The following is a 12,128-nucleotide window of genomic DNA, read 5'->3' as shown; positions in this document are numbered from 1 at the left end:
ACAAGAAGCAGCCTCTACAGTTTCCTGCCATTTTAGATAGGTTTTTTTCATGAGTGTTCCTGTCCTTACAAAAGGGTGGGGTGGACATAATGGATGAATGTGATGGTGAGCTCCAGGCCAAATTACATGTGCCTGGGAGCTCCAGATGGTCACAATGGCACAAAACACACATCAAGACACACGGTAGTGTGTCGTGCGGCCCAAGAAGCCGGCGTGCCACCCGTGAGTATATTAACAGGAAGAAAGAAAACGCAATTTTCACACCTATGTAGCTCTGTGATCCCTTATCCGATTGGAACCAAATTTGCTAGAGAGGTGCCGGCCAGTAAGGGGAGTCTACACACCAACTTTGAAGAAAATCGCTCCAGCCATTTCCGAGATACGAGCGAACAAAATTTCGTTTTAATTTCTTCGTTTTTTTTCTTCTTCTTCTACTTCTTCATTTCTCACATTCGCAAAATCCGCCATAAAACACGAATGCGTGCTCGGATCGGGCTGAAATTTGGCACACGTAAAGGGCTCATTAAGGCGGATCTCTGTACCAACTTTGGTAGGAATCCGATGAGCATTCACGGAGTTATGACCGATTATTTGCGTAAAATAAGGTCGAAGGTCTGTCACGCCTACAGGGTAAACTCCTTTGAGGAATCAGTTGAAAATTGATATGTAGATGGAGCAACCATCGTAGGAGTGCCTTTTTGTGGTTTGAAAGGAATCGGGATAAAGACCACGGAGATATGACACAAAACCCGACCTGTGTCAAAATTACGCAATCGATTTTTATGAATAAAAAAACTATTAGTTTTTGTATCTACCAGGCAAACCGCTTAGAGCAATGAGCTGAAAATCAGTATGTAGCTGGAATAATCATCATAGAAAGTTCTTGCAGTAGTACAGAAGAATCGGATTACAAACCACTGAGTTATGATTCGAAAGGCAACTACGTGTAGCAAATGCGAGATCGAGATACTCTAATAGAACAGTCACCCTAATAAAGCATTCAGCTGCGTTTATAATTTACTCAATTATAATTTATTACATTGCAAATTATTCTGTAGGGAATTCAGTTACAAACAAGTCACCCTGTAGTCAGATCAGCCAGAAGAAGGTACCTAATAGAGAGTTCAGCTACAAAGAAACCATCATGTAGAGAGTTCAGCTCAAACAAATTGCCCTGTAGAGAGATCAGCTAGAAGAAGTTACCTTGTAGAGAGTTCAGTTACAAAGAAACAATCATGCAAAGTGTTCAGCTACAAACAAATCACCCAGTAGAAAGTTCCACTATGAACAGATCACACTGTAGAGAGTTCAGTTAGAAGCAAGTCATGTTGTAGAGAGATCAGCTAGAAGAAGTAACCTTGTAGAGAGTTCAGCTACAAAGAAACCACCATGTAAGAGAGTTCAGCTGCAAACAAATCACCTGTAGAGAGTTCAGCAGGAACAAGTCACCCTGTACAGAGATCAGCTAGAAAAAAGTCACCCTGTAGAGAATTCAGCTACAAACAAATCACCCAGTAGAAAGATCAGGTAGAAGAAGTTACCTTGTAGAGAGTTCAGCTGCAAACAAATCCACTGTAGAGAGTTCAGCTAGAAACAAGTCACCCTGTAGAGAGATCAGCTAGAAACAAGTCACCCTGTAGAGAGTTCAGCTAGAAGAAGTCGCATTGTAGAGAGTTCAGCTACAAAGAAACTACCATGTAGAGAGTTCAGCTGCAAACAAATCATCCTGTAGAGAGTTCAGCTATGAAAAGATCACCCTTTAGAGAGTTCAGCTAGAATAAGTCACCTTTTAGAGAGTTCAGCTACAAAGCTACCACCATGTAGAGAGTTCAGCTGCAAAAAAATCAATCACTCTGTAGAGAGTTCAGCTAGAAGAAGTCACCTTGTAGAGAGTTCAGCTGCAAATAAATCACCCTGTAGAGAATTCAGCTACAAACAAATCACCCTGTAGAAAGATCAGCTAGAAGAAGTTACCTTGCAGAGAGTTCAGCTACAAAGAAACCAGAGTTCAGCTGCAAAGAAATCACCTGTAGAGAGTTCAGCTAGAAGAAGTCACATTGTAGAGAGTTCAGTTACAATGAAACTCCCATGTAGAGAGTTCAGCTGCAAACAAATCACCCTGTAGAGAACTCAGCTACAAACAAATATGCCCTGTAAAAAGATCAGCTAGAAAACAAGTCACCTTGTAGAGAGTTCAGCTAGAAGAAGTCACATTGTAGAGAATTCAGCTACAAAGAAATCACCTGTAGAGAGATCAGCTAGAAAACAAGTCACCTTGTAGAGAGTTCAGCTAGAAGAAGTCACATTGTAGAGAATTCAGCTACAAAGAAACTACCATGTATAGAGAGTTCAGCTGCAAACAAATCACCCTGTAGAAAGTTCAGCTATGAACAGATCACCCTGCAGAGAGATCAGCTAGAAACAAGTCACCCTGTAGAAAGATCAGCTATAAGAAGTTACCTTGTAGAGAGTTCAGCTACAAAGAAACCAGAGTTCAGCTGCAAAGAAATCACCTGCAGAGAGTTCAGCTAGAAGAAGTCACATTGTAGAGAGTTCAGTTACAATGAAACTCCCATGTAGAGAGTTCAGCTGCAAACAAATCACCCTGTAGAGAACTCAGCTACAAACAAATATGCCCTGTAAAAAGATCAGCTAGAAGAAGTTACCTTGTAGGGAGTTCAGCTACAACAAAACCATCATGTAGAGAGTTCAGCTACAAAGAAATCACCTGTAGAGAGTTCAGCTAGAAACAAGTCACCCTGTAGAGAGATCAGCTAGAAAACAAGTCACCTTGTAGAGAGTTCAGCTAGAAGAAGTCACATTGTAGAGAATTCAGCTACAAAGAAACTACCATGTATAGAGAGTTCAGCTGCAAACAAATCACCCCGTAGAAAGTTCAGCTATGAACAGATCACCCTGCAGAGAGATCAGCTAGAAACAAGTCACCCTATAGAGAGTTCAGCTAGAAGAAATTACCTTGTAGAGAGTTCAGCTACAAAGAAACCACCATGTAGAGAGTTCAGCTGCAAACAAATCACCCAGTAGAAAGTTCAGCTATGAACAGATCACCCTGTTGAGAGTTCAGTTAGAAACAAGTCATCCTGTAGAGAGATCACCTAGAAGTATCACCTTGTAGAGAGTTCAGCTACAAACAAATCACCTGTAGAAAGTTCAGCTACAAACAAATCACCCTGTAGAGAGATCAGCTAGAAGAAGTCCCCTTGTAGAGAGTTCAGCTATAAAGAAACCACCATGTAGCGAATTCAGCTGCAAACGAACACCCTGTAGAGAACTCAGCTACAAACAAATCGCCCTGTAGAAAGATCAGCTAGAAGAAGTTACCTTGTAGGGATTTCAGCTACAAACAAATCACCCTGTAGAGAGTTCAGCTACAAAGAAATCATCAAGTAGAGAGTTCAGCTGCAAACAAATCATCCTGTAGAGAGTTCAGCTATGAAAAGATCACCCTGTAGAGAGTTCAGCTAGAAGAAGTCACTTATTAGAGAGTTTAGCTACAAAGCAACCACCATGTAGAGAGTTCAGCTGCAAACACATCACCCTGTAGAGAATTCTGCTACAAACAAATCGCCCTGTAGAGAGACCAGCTAGAAACAAGTCACCCTGTAGACAGATCAGCTAGAAGAAGTTACCTTGTAGAGAGTTCATCAGCTGCAAACAAATCACCCTGTAGAGAATTCAACTACAAACAGATAACCCTGCAGAGGGTTCAGCTAGAGTCAAGTCACCCTGTAGAGAGAATCCTGTAAAGAGTTCATCTACATACAAGCAGATCACCCTGTAGAGAGTTCAGCTACATTTCAAGTCACCCAGTAGAGAAATCAGCTGCAAATTATCCTGTGGGGATTAATTGACATGTAATAAATATATTCTCTCTTTTTATATTATGAACTCTTGATATATGCATTATATATATAATTTGTACATTTACTGATAAAATCAGAATGAGTTAAAGTATTTATAAAATCTGATTCATCTTTTTCTTTTTCCTGTGGTAAAGAAAAATATATAGGTTAAAAAGCCCCAAAGCTGGCCATAGGCCGGCTTTGGGGTATACAAATACAAAAAGAAGTGAAATCTAATCAAAAACAGCCAAGCTGTAAAAAAAGGAGTGCGGCCCTTGAAAAGGCTATGGTGAAAAAAGATGTGAAATCCAAGGTGGCAGCCAAGAAATGGCTGTGATGGTAGGTTAATGGTAAAAATTTTAATAACAACAATTCAGGTGAATTTTGTGCCAATTGACCAAGCAGCACCAAATTCACCTGAATTGTCGTTATTAAAATTTTTACCATTAACCTACCATCACAGCCATTTCTTGGCTGCCACCTTGGATTTCACATCTTTTTTCACCATAGCCTTTTCAAGGGCCGCACTCCTTTTTTTACAGCTTGGCTGTTTTTGATTAGATACATTTTACATTAGTATATAACTTCATCAACCACTTCAAGTCAATAGCATGGTCTCAAGTCACTCCAGTGGAGTGTTTGAGATATTGGAAAGTGACAGACCTCACATATTATACCAGTTCAATTAGCCAGTAAATAGCCACATAGCTACCATCATTCACATATCTTGTTTCATTACACTTCTTATTGCTGGAACCCTAATTTTTTATAGCATAGCTGATGTATACATATGGCTGTGACTGCTTTAATAGAGTATCCCAACCTCTTTGCTGAGCTACGCAATAAATTAAGGGGCATGGTTCAATGCTATGTGTTCTACAGTAAAGCTGCAGATGATTGCAGCTAGATCATCATGCTGAGCTCTGATCATTAAGGGTGTGGCACGTGCTCTGATTGCTTAAGGGTATCATCCCATGTGATCATTTTTATATGTACGTAAGTGCAGCCAAGTGTTCATTATGTGTATGGGGGAGAAAGTCTAACTGCCAGTGTGGCCTGTACAAACACTGCTGCAAGTTCACTATATGTATACACCTCTAGCCTGATTCTACTGATGACAAAGAACTGTTGATAGGTGATGATTGGTGTTAAGGTCAGGCCTTTCTTCTAAGAGAAGCCCGAGGTGTTACTTGCAGTAGTGTATTTGTTGAATGTACTCCAGTTAGATACTCTCCATATGCAAATACTATGAACTCTTGGTGCAGCTATACATGTATCTACTCCCTCTTATATACAGCAGATTAAGTGCTTCAATTAGCTTTGTGGTGTCTATAAATGTGAGCGGATCTGCAAAAAGGGTCTTATAGCCTTACTTTCCCCATGAATATGGAACCATCCTGACATTTGGTCGCATTATACCCTTAACATACCAGTATTGCTGGGTGTAATATGAACACAAGGAGTTATAATAAATTAAACTTGCCTTTTCGCAGATCCAGTCACAAATATGCTCTTCTAAGGAAAGTATTTTATGGAAAATTGACACCTTCAGTATTGTTTCCTTGCAAGAAAGAAGAAGACAACCATGTAATTGAAGATAAAGGAAAGGCAAAGCACAGAAGACAGACACTCGTCAGAACCAGAGAAGGCACATGTCACCCATGAGTTTGTTATTGTGGCATGTCTGATGAAATAGTGGCCATGCCCCGGTAATACTGTTTAGTAGGATTTTAAAATGAATGGTGCCCTGACATTAAAATATACAATGAAAAATCACCCTTTCCAAATAGCTGTAGCGCATCTATCATAAAGTCCAGTGTTAAAAAAAAAAACAAGAAAACACCTATAGATGGCAAGATATTGAAATTTTAAGAAGTCGCCAAAACCTTGATTTTATGTTGCATCTGCCTTGCCTGCCGTCTACATTTCATCCACCATGCTGATTGCACCATTGAATTGTATCTTCAACAGCTAGCATCAAACAGTACCATGTAGCAAGATTCACTGATACCACACATGATGATTATTGATAGCCACAAAACAAATAAGCAGGCCATTTTTTACAAACTGTTAATAATTATAGTGAACCAACACAAAAGACAAAAGTCATGGAACAAATCAGTTTTAATGTAGTAATTAAGTTTGCATGTGTATAGTTGTATCCCGCGCATAGTTGTATCTTGCATAACTGCTGAAATTATCTAGGCAGCAATCTTGGATGATCAGGATGAATATGCACACGATATAATATACATACAAAACTTTAGTACTATACTTATGTATGTACAACTTCACTTTTGTTACATCTTGTTTTCTTGACTGGTTCCTGGTCCTTACACATCATGTAATACTGAAACAAGTTAACAAGAATAACAGAAAATTATCATACTCAATGATTGTTACTGACCTTAGGTAGAAAAGTAGTGGCAATTATTGCAATAGCAAACAACATGTACCAGATTGTCTGAACTATGAAAGATGTCAAATAGTCTTTACTTCCCTGTTCAAAAATTACTTGCACCACAAATCCAAACAACGAGACAATGATGACCAGGGGAAGTGCTTGAAGGGAGACATCTCCCTCTAAAGCTAAGTGTTTGAATTTCATTTGTGACACATGACCAGCTTGCCAGAATATGCACAAAATCAGTAGAACCTTATAAATGCCAACTAGTATTTTCCAAGCGGCGCTGTAAGAATCACATATTGTATAGCGAATCCATTTGTATGGATGTCCCCCCTATATAGAAGGACATGTATATATATATAAAAGCTAAGTGTACATCTCACCTGATACTCAACCTCCTCATATTTCCATTCTGCTGTATCCACAAAACACTGGACTACCAGTAGCATGACTACTGGAGCTACCAGTAATGAAAGCATTGTAAATATTGCTTGGTTTGAAACAAATTTGATCTAAAAGTTAACATTATGACATGTAAAATATATAATTATTCATCAAACCTTCCTTCGGAGCAATTTGTTTCTCACTATCTGATAAAGCCTCCATGTTTTAACCAAAAAAAGTGCATATGTTAATACAGTTCCAAACTCTGATAACATAAATCTTGCCTAATCACATATATATCAGTAATCTTACAGTCACCAAATGTAGCGTATACCCTATACCTGGCAGAGTGCAGCAAATTGTGATCTAGAGACATTGTATTGTACAGCTCCAAATGCAACAAGTCTTGGTATAGTTGAGATGAAGATCAACACAGCGGCAAAAATTATTAGCGCATTAATAAGTGGATTAGCTGTCTTCAAGTATCTAGATTTGCCACAGATAACATTATACTCATCTTTCTATGTACCAACCAACATACGTACTTCTTTCTTTTCAGTGCAGTGTTAGACACCAACAACACAAGAGCAAATGACAAGAATATCGCAGTGGCCACAATAGTAAAATACAACAGTGCAGTTGGTACTCCTTGGTACTTGATCAAACCTCCAGAGAGTGGTGGATCTAATTGAGTGAGTTACAGTTATACTAAAGCTGTATATTCTAACTTACTATCTCCCCAAACATAATCACAGACATTAGCACTTCTGAACATTACACTACTAGCACTATTGCAACTTGTGTCATTCCTGAATACTGTGTAAATCTCAACTGGACAGGCTGAGTCATCTGTACATCACCAACACTAAGCTATACAAACATACACCGCTAAAATGTTTACCATTTATTTGTGAAACACGAGCTTTGAAACTAGTGCTGTGTCCTTTCTTCAAGTCCACAAGGCTCTACATAATATAGTATACTTCAAGTATAAGCATTACACATAACAAAAACTGACCGATAAACCATAAAATCTAATCTGGTTGAGAGACTCACTGAGCAACTCTGCAAATGTTTGATTTACTATTGGAACACCTGTTCCATTCCTCTTTAGAAATTTGTCTAAGTTCTTTTCTGAGTTGGAATAGTTCAGTGCTAAAATCACTGCCCATGTGACATCAAAGATCACTCTTGACAGATGATATCCCGGTATGTTTGAGAGTTCTGGAGCTGACATGTTAGGTTTAACATCTCTGTAGTATTGTAGTAATAACTGGTCTAATTCACCAACATTAACCTGTGAAATACAATTAAATTAACACTACAAGACAGTGTAGCTGTAATACATTGATATTCTGATCTGTTCCACTTTCATAATCTGCTCCGACCATTAGTGTATTATTCAATGACGTTCTCAAGACATCTACACTGCAGTTACTATAATTATTATTTATTGCTACTTTCCAAATATCATTGAGGTTCATTTCAGGTAGGATCCACACATGACGTTCATCAACCAATCCCATGTGGTAACTCTACACAACAAGTAGATAATATACAACTAGTGTTGTGAGGTATCACCATCACTCACCTCACACATTATAGTTGGTACATCAAAAACTGAGAAGAATCCTATTATAATCCGGATATCTTCTTTCTGTAGATGAAATAATATTAAACTATGACAAAATAAATACTGTACACAATTAATCCCTAATCGCCTGTTATGTTTCTGTATCTGCAATATAAATGGTGTGATTCTATTGACAGCTGGTGTTACCATGGTGATAGATGTCCCACTGCATAGCAATGATGTGGTTATTTAGCAACAGTCGCTAGGTAGCCATTAAAGATAAATATCACTTTGGTGCCATAGAAAAAGTTGCTTGACAACAGTTACCAAGTGTTATTTTTTGATTTTCTGTTGTTTAGTAGCAGTCGCTATGGTTGTCAGATTAATCAATAATCTATAAGCATCCATGGTTTCATGTAAGACTACAGACAGCAACAAACTTCATCTCAACTATAGTCTAGTCCTCATGCCTATCGATTAGTGGCCTTCCATTTTATGAGAAAGTATATGGTGACAGTATCTGAGAGCTAGACTATAATTATATCGTTCATTGCATTTTTTCTTTTCTTAGAGCCATCTAGTCATCAGCAATGCTTCACTTGTGATTATATACACTCAAGCATGTAAAACATGATTTAATGCTGGTCAGACCAGGATATTCTATAAAGTGGGATAATCTAGTACTTCTATTGGTAGATCTATGAAATTACAAACATTTATTTATAAGCAGATTTAAAACAGAAAAATTAAATGAAGTGATCAGCCAAGATAGCAGTGGTCCAGTGGTTAAGGATGCAGGTGTTAGGTATGGAGGCCCCTGTTTCGAACTCTGGTAAGGTTTTTTTGACATTTTTTGTGCACCTTTTTGGTAACAGGTATATCTATCATGCAAGTTTACACATGGTTGGCATTTTTGTTATAACTTCATGATTGTTAGTGCAATTTCTTTTAAACCACAAAAGATTTGCATTACCATGGTTACTCCATGTACAAACCAATTTTGAAGTTACTCCTTCAAGCAGTTTACCCTGTGGCCATGACAAAAAAATCGCTATCACATTTTTTTGAAAATCACATATAACTCCCTTGTTCTTTATTCAATATGTACGACATTTTGACTGTAAACCTGCTGTATTACGTTCTTACTGCCCTCCAAATGTGAAGAAAATCAACTAAAGCATATGCGAGTTATGGAAGTGTTGCAAAAAGAATAATAATAAGAAACAGCAGAAAAAGAAAAAATATGAAGAAACTAAGATGAACTTTGAAGGCACATATCTCAGTGATGGCTTGGCAGATTAAGCTCATAATTATTTGAAATGGGAGGTGTCCCACCCTGAGGGAGTTTCCCCACAGCACAAATGGTTATTTCTGGCCACGCACTATCTAGCTATGAATGTGTGGAAACAGCATTTTCTTGGTTACTGTAAAATATACACTTGTCTGTTGCACACCCGCACCAGCTGTACTTGGCCACACGACACACTATCGTGTGTCTTGATGTAGATGTGGGAGTACTATGACCAATTTCTTTTTTTATAAAATCTAAAGCCAAAATTGACTGATGACAAAGCCATGCATTTGATTTTGCATCCAACAGTGTCAGCCACAGATGGAAGCAACTTGTCACCCTTGCCCTCCTATGAGTTGAGAAACATTGGTTTAAGGTGAGAACTAGTGCTATTATTAATAGCATATTCACATGGTTCACTGCATTTTTGAATACAGACCATGCCTAATTTTCGAGTAAGATGAAATAACCATGCTACAGTGAAGCTTTCCCCTCTAGATGTTTAGTAAATGTTGTAAACAATCTGTAAATGATGCGCCAGCTTTAAAATGCTTGTAAAATCATTTAATTAAACCTTTTCCATGATACCTTTAGGACTTGCTCATTCACATTAACAAATATAGTCATGTTAGCTGCTGCTGCTGGCCCACAATTGAATTTTACAAGTTGGTCTATATAACAAATTCAGTGGTCAGTCTCGTATTTGCTTGGGTGATCTGTGCATTATTAGCCTGCAATTGGCATGGTACATATACATGCCCCCTGTGATTTTCCTGATATGTGGCTTGGGCCGCAGGCAAATCATTCGGACTCTTATCACATACACTACATATAGCTATATGTAGCTGCACCTTTAACTCAGTCAGTTGCCACACATCTTCATTTTCCCTTCCACTTAAAATAAAGCTGGCTGTGTTGATAACCTCAATGCAGCTTTCTTGAAAGTCACAGTCCCCTTCTAACTCTTCCTCCAGACAATCAGCAGCCTATCTTGTAGCTAAACAGTAAAGCCTTCTCATATATACTACTTACCATACTGTGTATTCCTGCAGAAGACAACAGCCCAACGCGCCTCCATTTGTTGTTTTGCAGTAATTTAAGGTGAACCGAATTAAGAACATTTGCATTTGGTCCAACACGATGGAAATATGGAAATCTATTCGATGTGACTAGATGTGATCCATATGTCACCTACAGAGAACATAATTATGTGATTTCAGTTTTGATATTAAACTACTTATACCTGTGAAAGATTTAACATTGTCTCATTTCCAAGAATATGAGCAGTATACTCATTTACAAAACTGAATGGTGATCCCATTATTATTGGACTGATGAATGCATTTTGTGATCTTGCATATTGTACATCATTGTAAAAGTTATCAATTGTAATAATGGGTACAATTTCCCGTAAACATAAGAGTAAATCAAAGAACACAAACACAGATGGTTACATTGAGTGAATCAATGCTTCTGAATGTGAAGTTTACAATTAAATTTATGTTTGATTGATTCTGCTGACTAGTGTACACAAAATTTGCTAAGGCTAATTATGTGTCACACAAATTCTACATTATATTGATTATAACATACACCTTTGTCATTGTACTGTGTCTAATTGACCAGCACCAAATATACAATGCAGTAATACAATCACAAAATTTGACTATATCCAAACTTCACTAAATAAGGTCACCTTTATAAATCATTAAACATGCATTCATGATATATTCCACTATTCCTTTGCTGCTTTGCACTTTAAAAAATCTATTACAGGCAAGCAGTTGTCCTAGTAAATATGAAGTAGGGTGCAGGGGCGTAACTAAAGGGGAGGTTCCAATAGCAGTATTGAGTTACCAGAAGCAGGGGTTTGGGGTACAGCCCCCAGCTGATGAGAGACTTTTAACATTTAATGAATCAAAACTCAGCAAATTGCTATATTTTATGCAAAAAATAGTACATTAATTATAATGCATATAAGTGCCCCTGGGATGAAACTAGAACTACCTTGCGGAAACAGACAGCATAACAATAGAGACACATATAAACATCTGTAAGTGATAGTTATTCCACTGGTATAGGAACCATGAATCCACTGATACAAATGGAATGGCTTACAATCAAACCATTATATCTACATATGCATAGCATGGATTCATTCTACATGCTCAAGTGATAAATTACTGGAGTTATATATCTTTAAACACTGCACACCAAAGCTACAGCTGTATAAGGTCACACTCAGTTTGCATTTATTAAATGTTAGAATGTCTGAAAACTCCACTAATGAAGTTCCCTTAACATATGAATATTTACATGTATATTCTATTAGAGTACACCTGACTACTCTATTAGGGTACAGTAAAACCTCACTTAGCAGCCACCTCATTAAAAAGGCCACCTTGTTATAGTGGCCAGATCCAGAAAGTCCAAATGTAATTTCTATACTATTTCATTGATTTAATTTTCATTAATAGGTCTACCTCATTATTAAGGCCAGTGGCCACATAAAAAACTAACACAATTTTCCCTCAATAAAGGGGCCAGCTGAGCAGGTAATTAAAGTATCACTGCAAAAGTTACTGCTCCTAAGTAGCTGCCAAAAGCTAT

General features: G+C 37.8%; 1 protein-coding gene across 1 annotated transcript; it reads right to left on the bottom strand.

Annotated features, from left to right (window-relative positions):
- Nucleotides 1-5,880: 5,880 nt before the first annotated feature.
- On the bottom strand, nucleotides 5,881-10,920 carry LOC136266286 (gamma-aminobutyric acid type B receptor subunit 2-like). The gene is made up of 15 exons (XM_066061299.1): nucleotides 10,762-10,920; nucleotides 10,551-10,709; nucleotides 10,370-10,504; nucleotides 8,246-8,311; nucleotides 8,001-8,189; nucleotides 7,673-7,951; nucleotides 7,556-7,619; nucleotides 7,387-7,503; nucleotides 7,200-7,338; nucleotides 6,996-7,140; nucleotides 6,831-6,938; nucleotides 6,654-6,782; nucleotides 6,271-6,603; nucleotides 6,159-6,213; nucleotides 5,881-6,076 (listed from the first exon to the last, which is right to left on the bottom strand). Exons 1-15 carry the CDS (start codon nucleotides 10,837-10,839, stop codon nucleotides 6,000-6,002), a joined length of 2,073 nt encoding a protein of 690 aa, XP_065917371.1. The 5' UTR covers nucleotides 10,840-10,920; the 3' UTR covers nucleotides 5,881-5,999.
- Nucleotides 10,921-12,128: the final 1,208 nt, after the last annotated feature.

The sequence above is a fragment of the Dysidea avara genome, chromosome 9 (assembly GCF_963678975.1).
Source record: "Dysidea avara chromosome 9, odDysAvar1.4, whole genome shotgun sequence".
Taxonomy (NCBI): domain Eukaryota; kingdom Metazoa; phylum Porifera; class Demospongiae; order Dictyoceratida; family Dysideidae; genus Dysidea; species Dysidea avara.
This window is presented reverse-complemented; position numbering and strand designations above follow the sequence as displayed.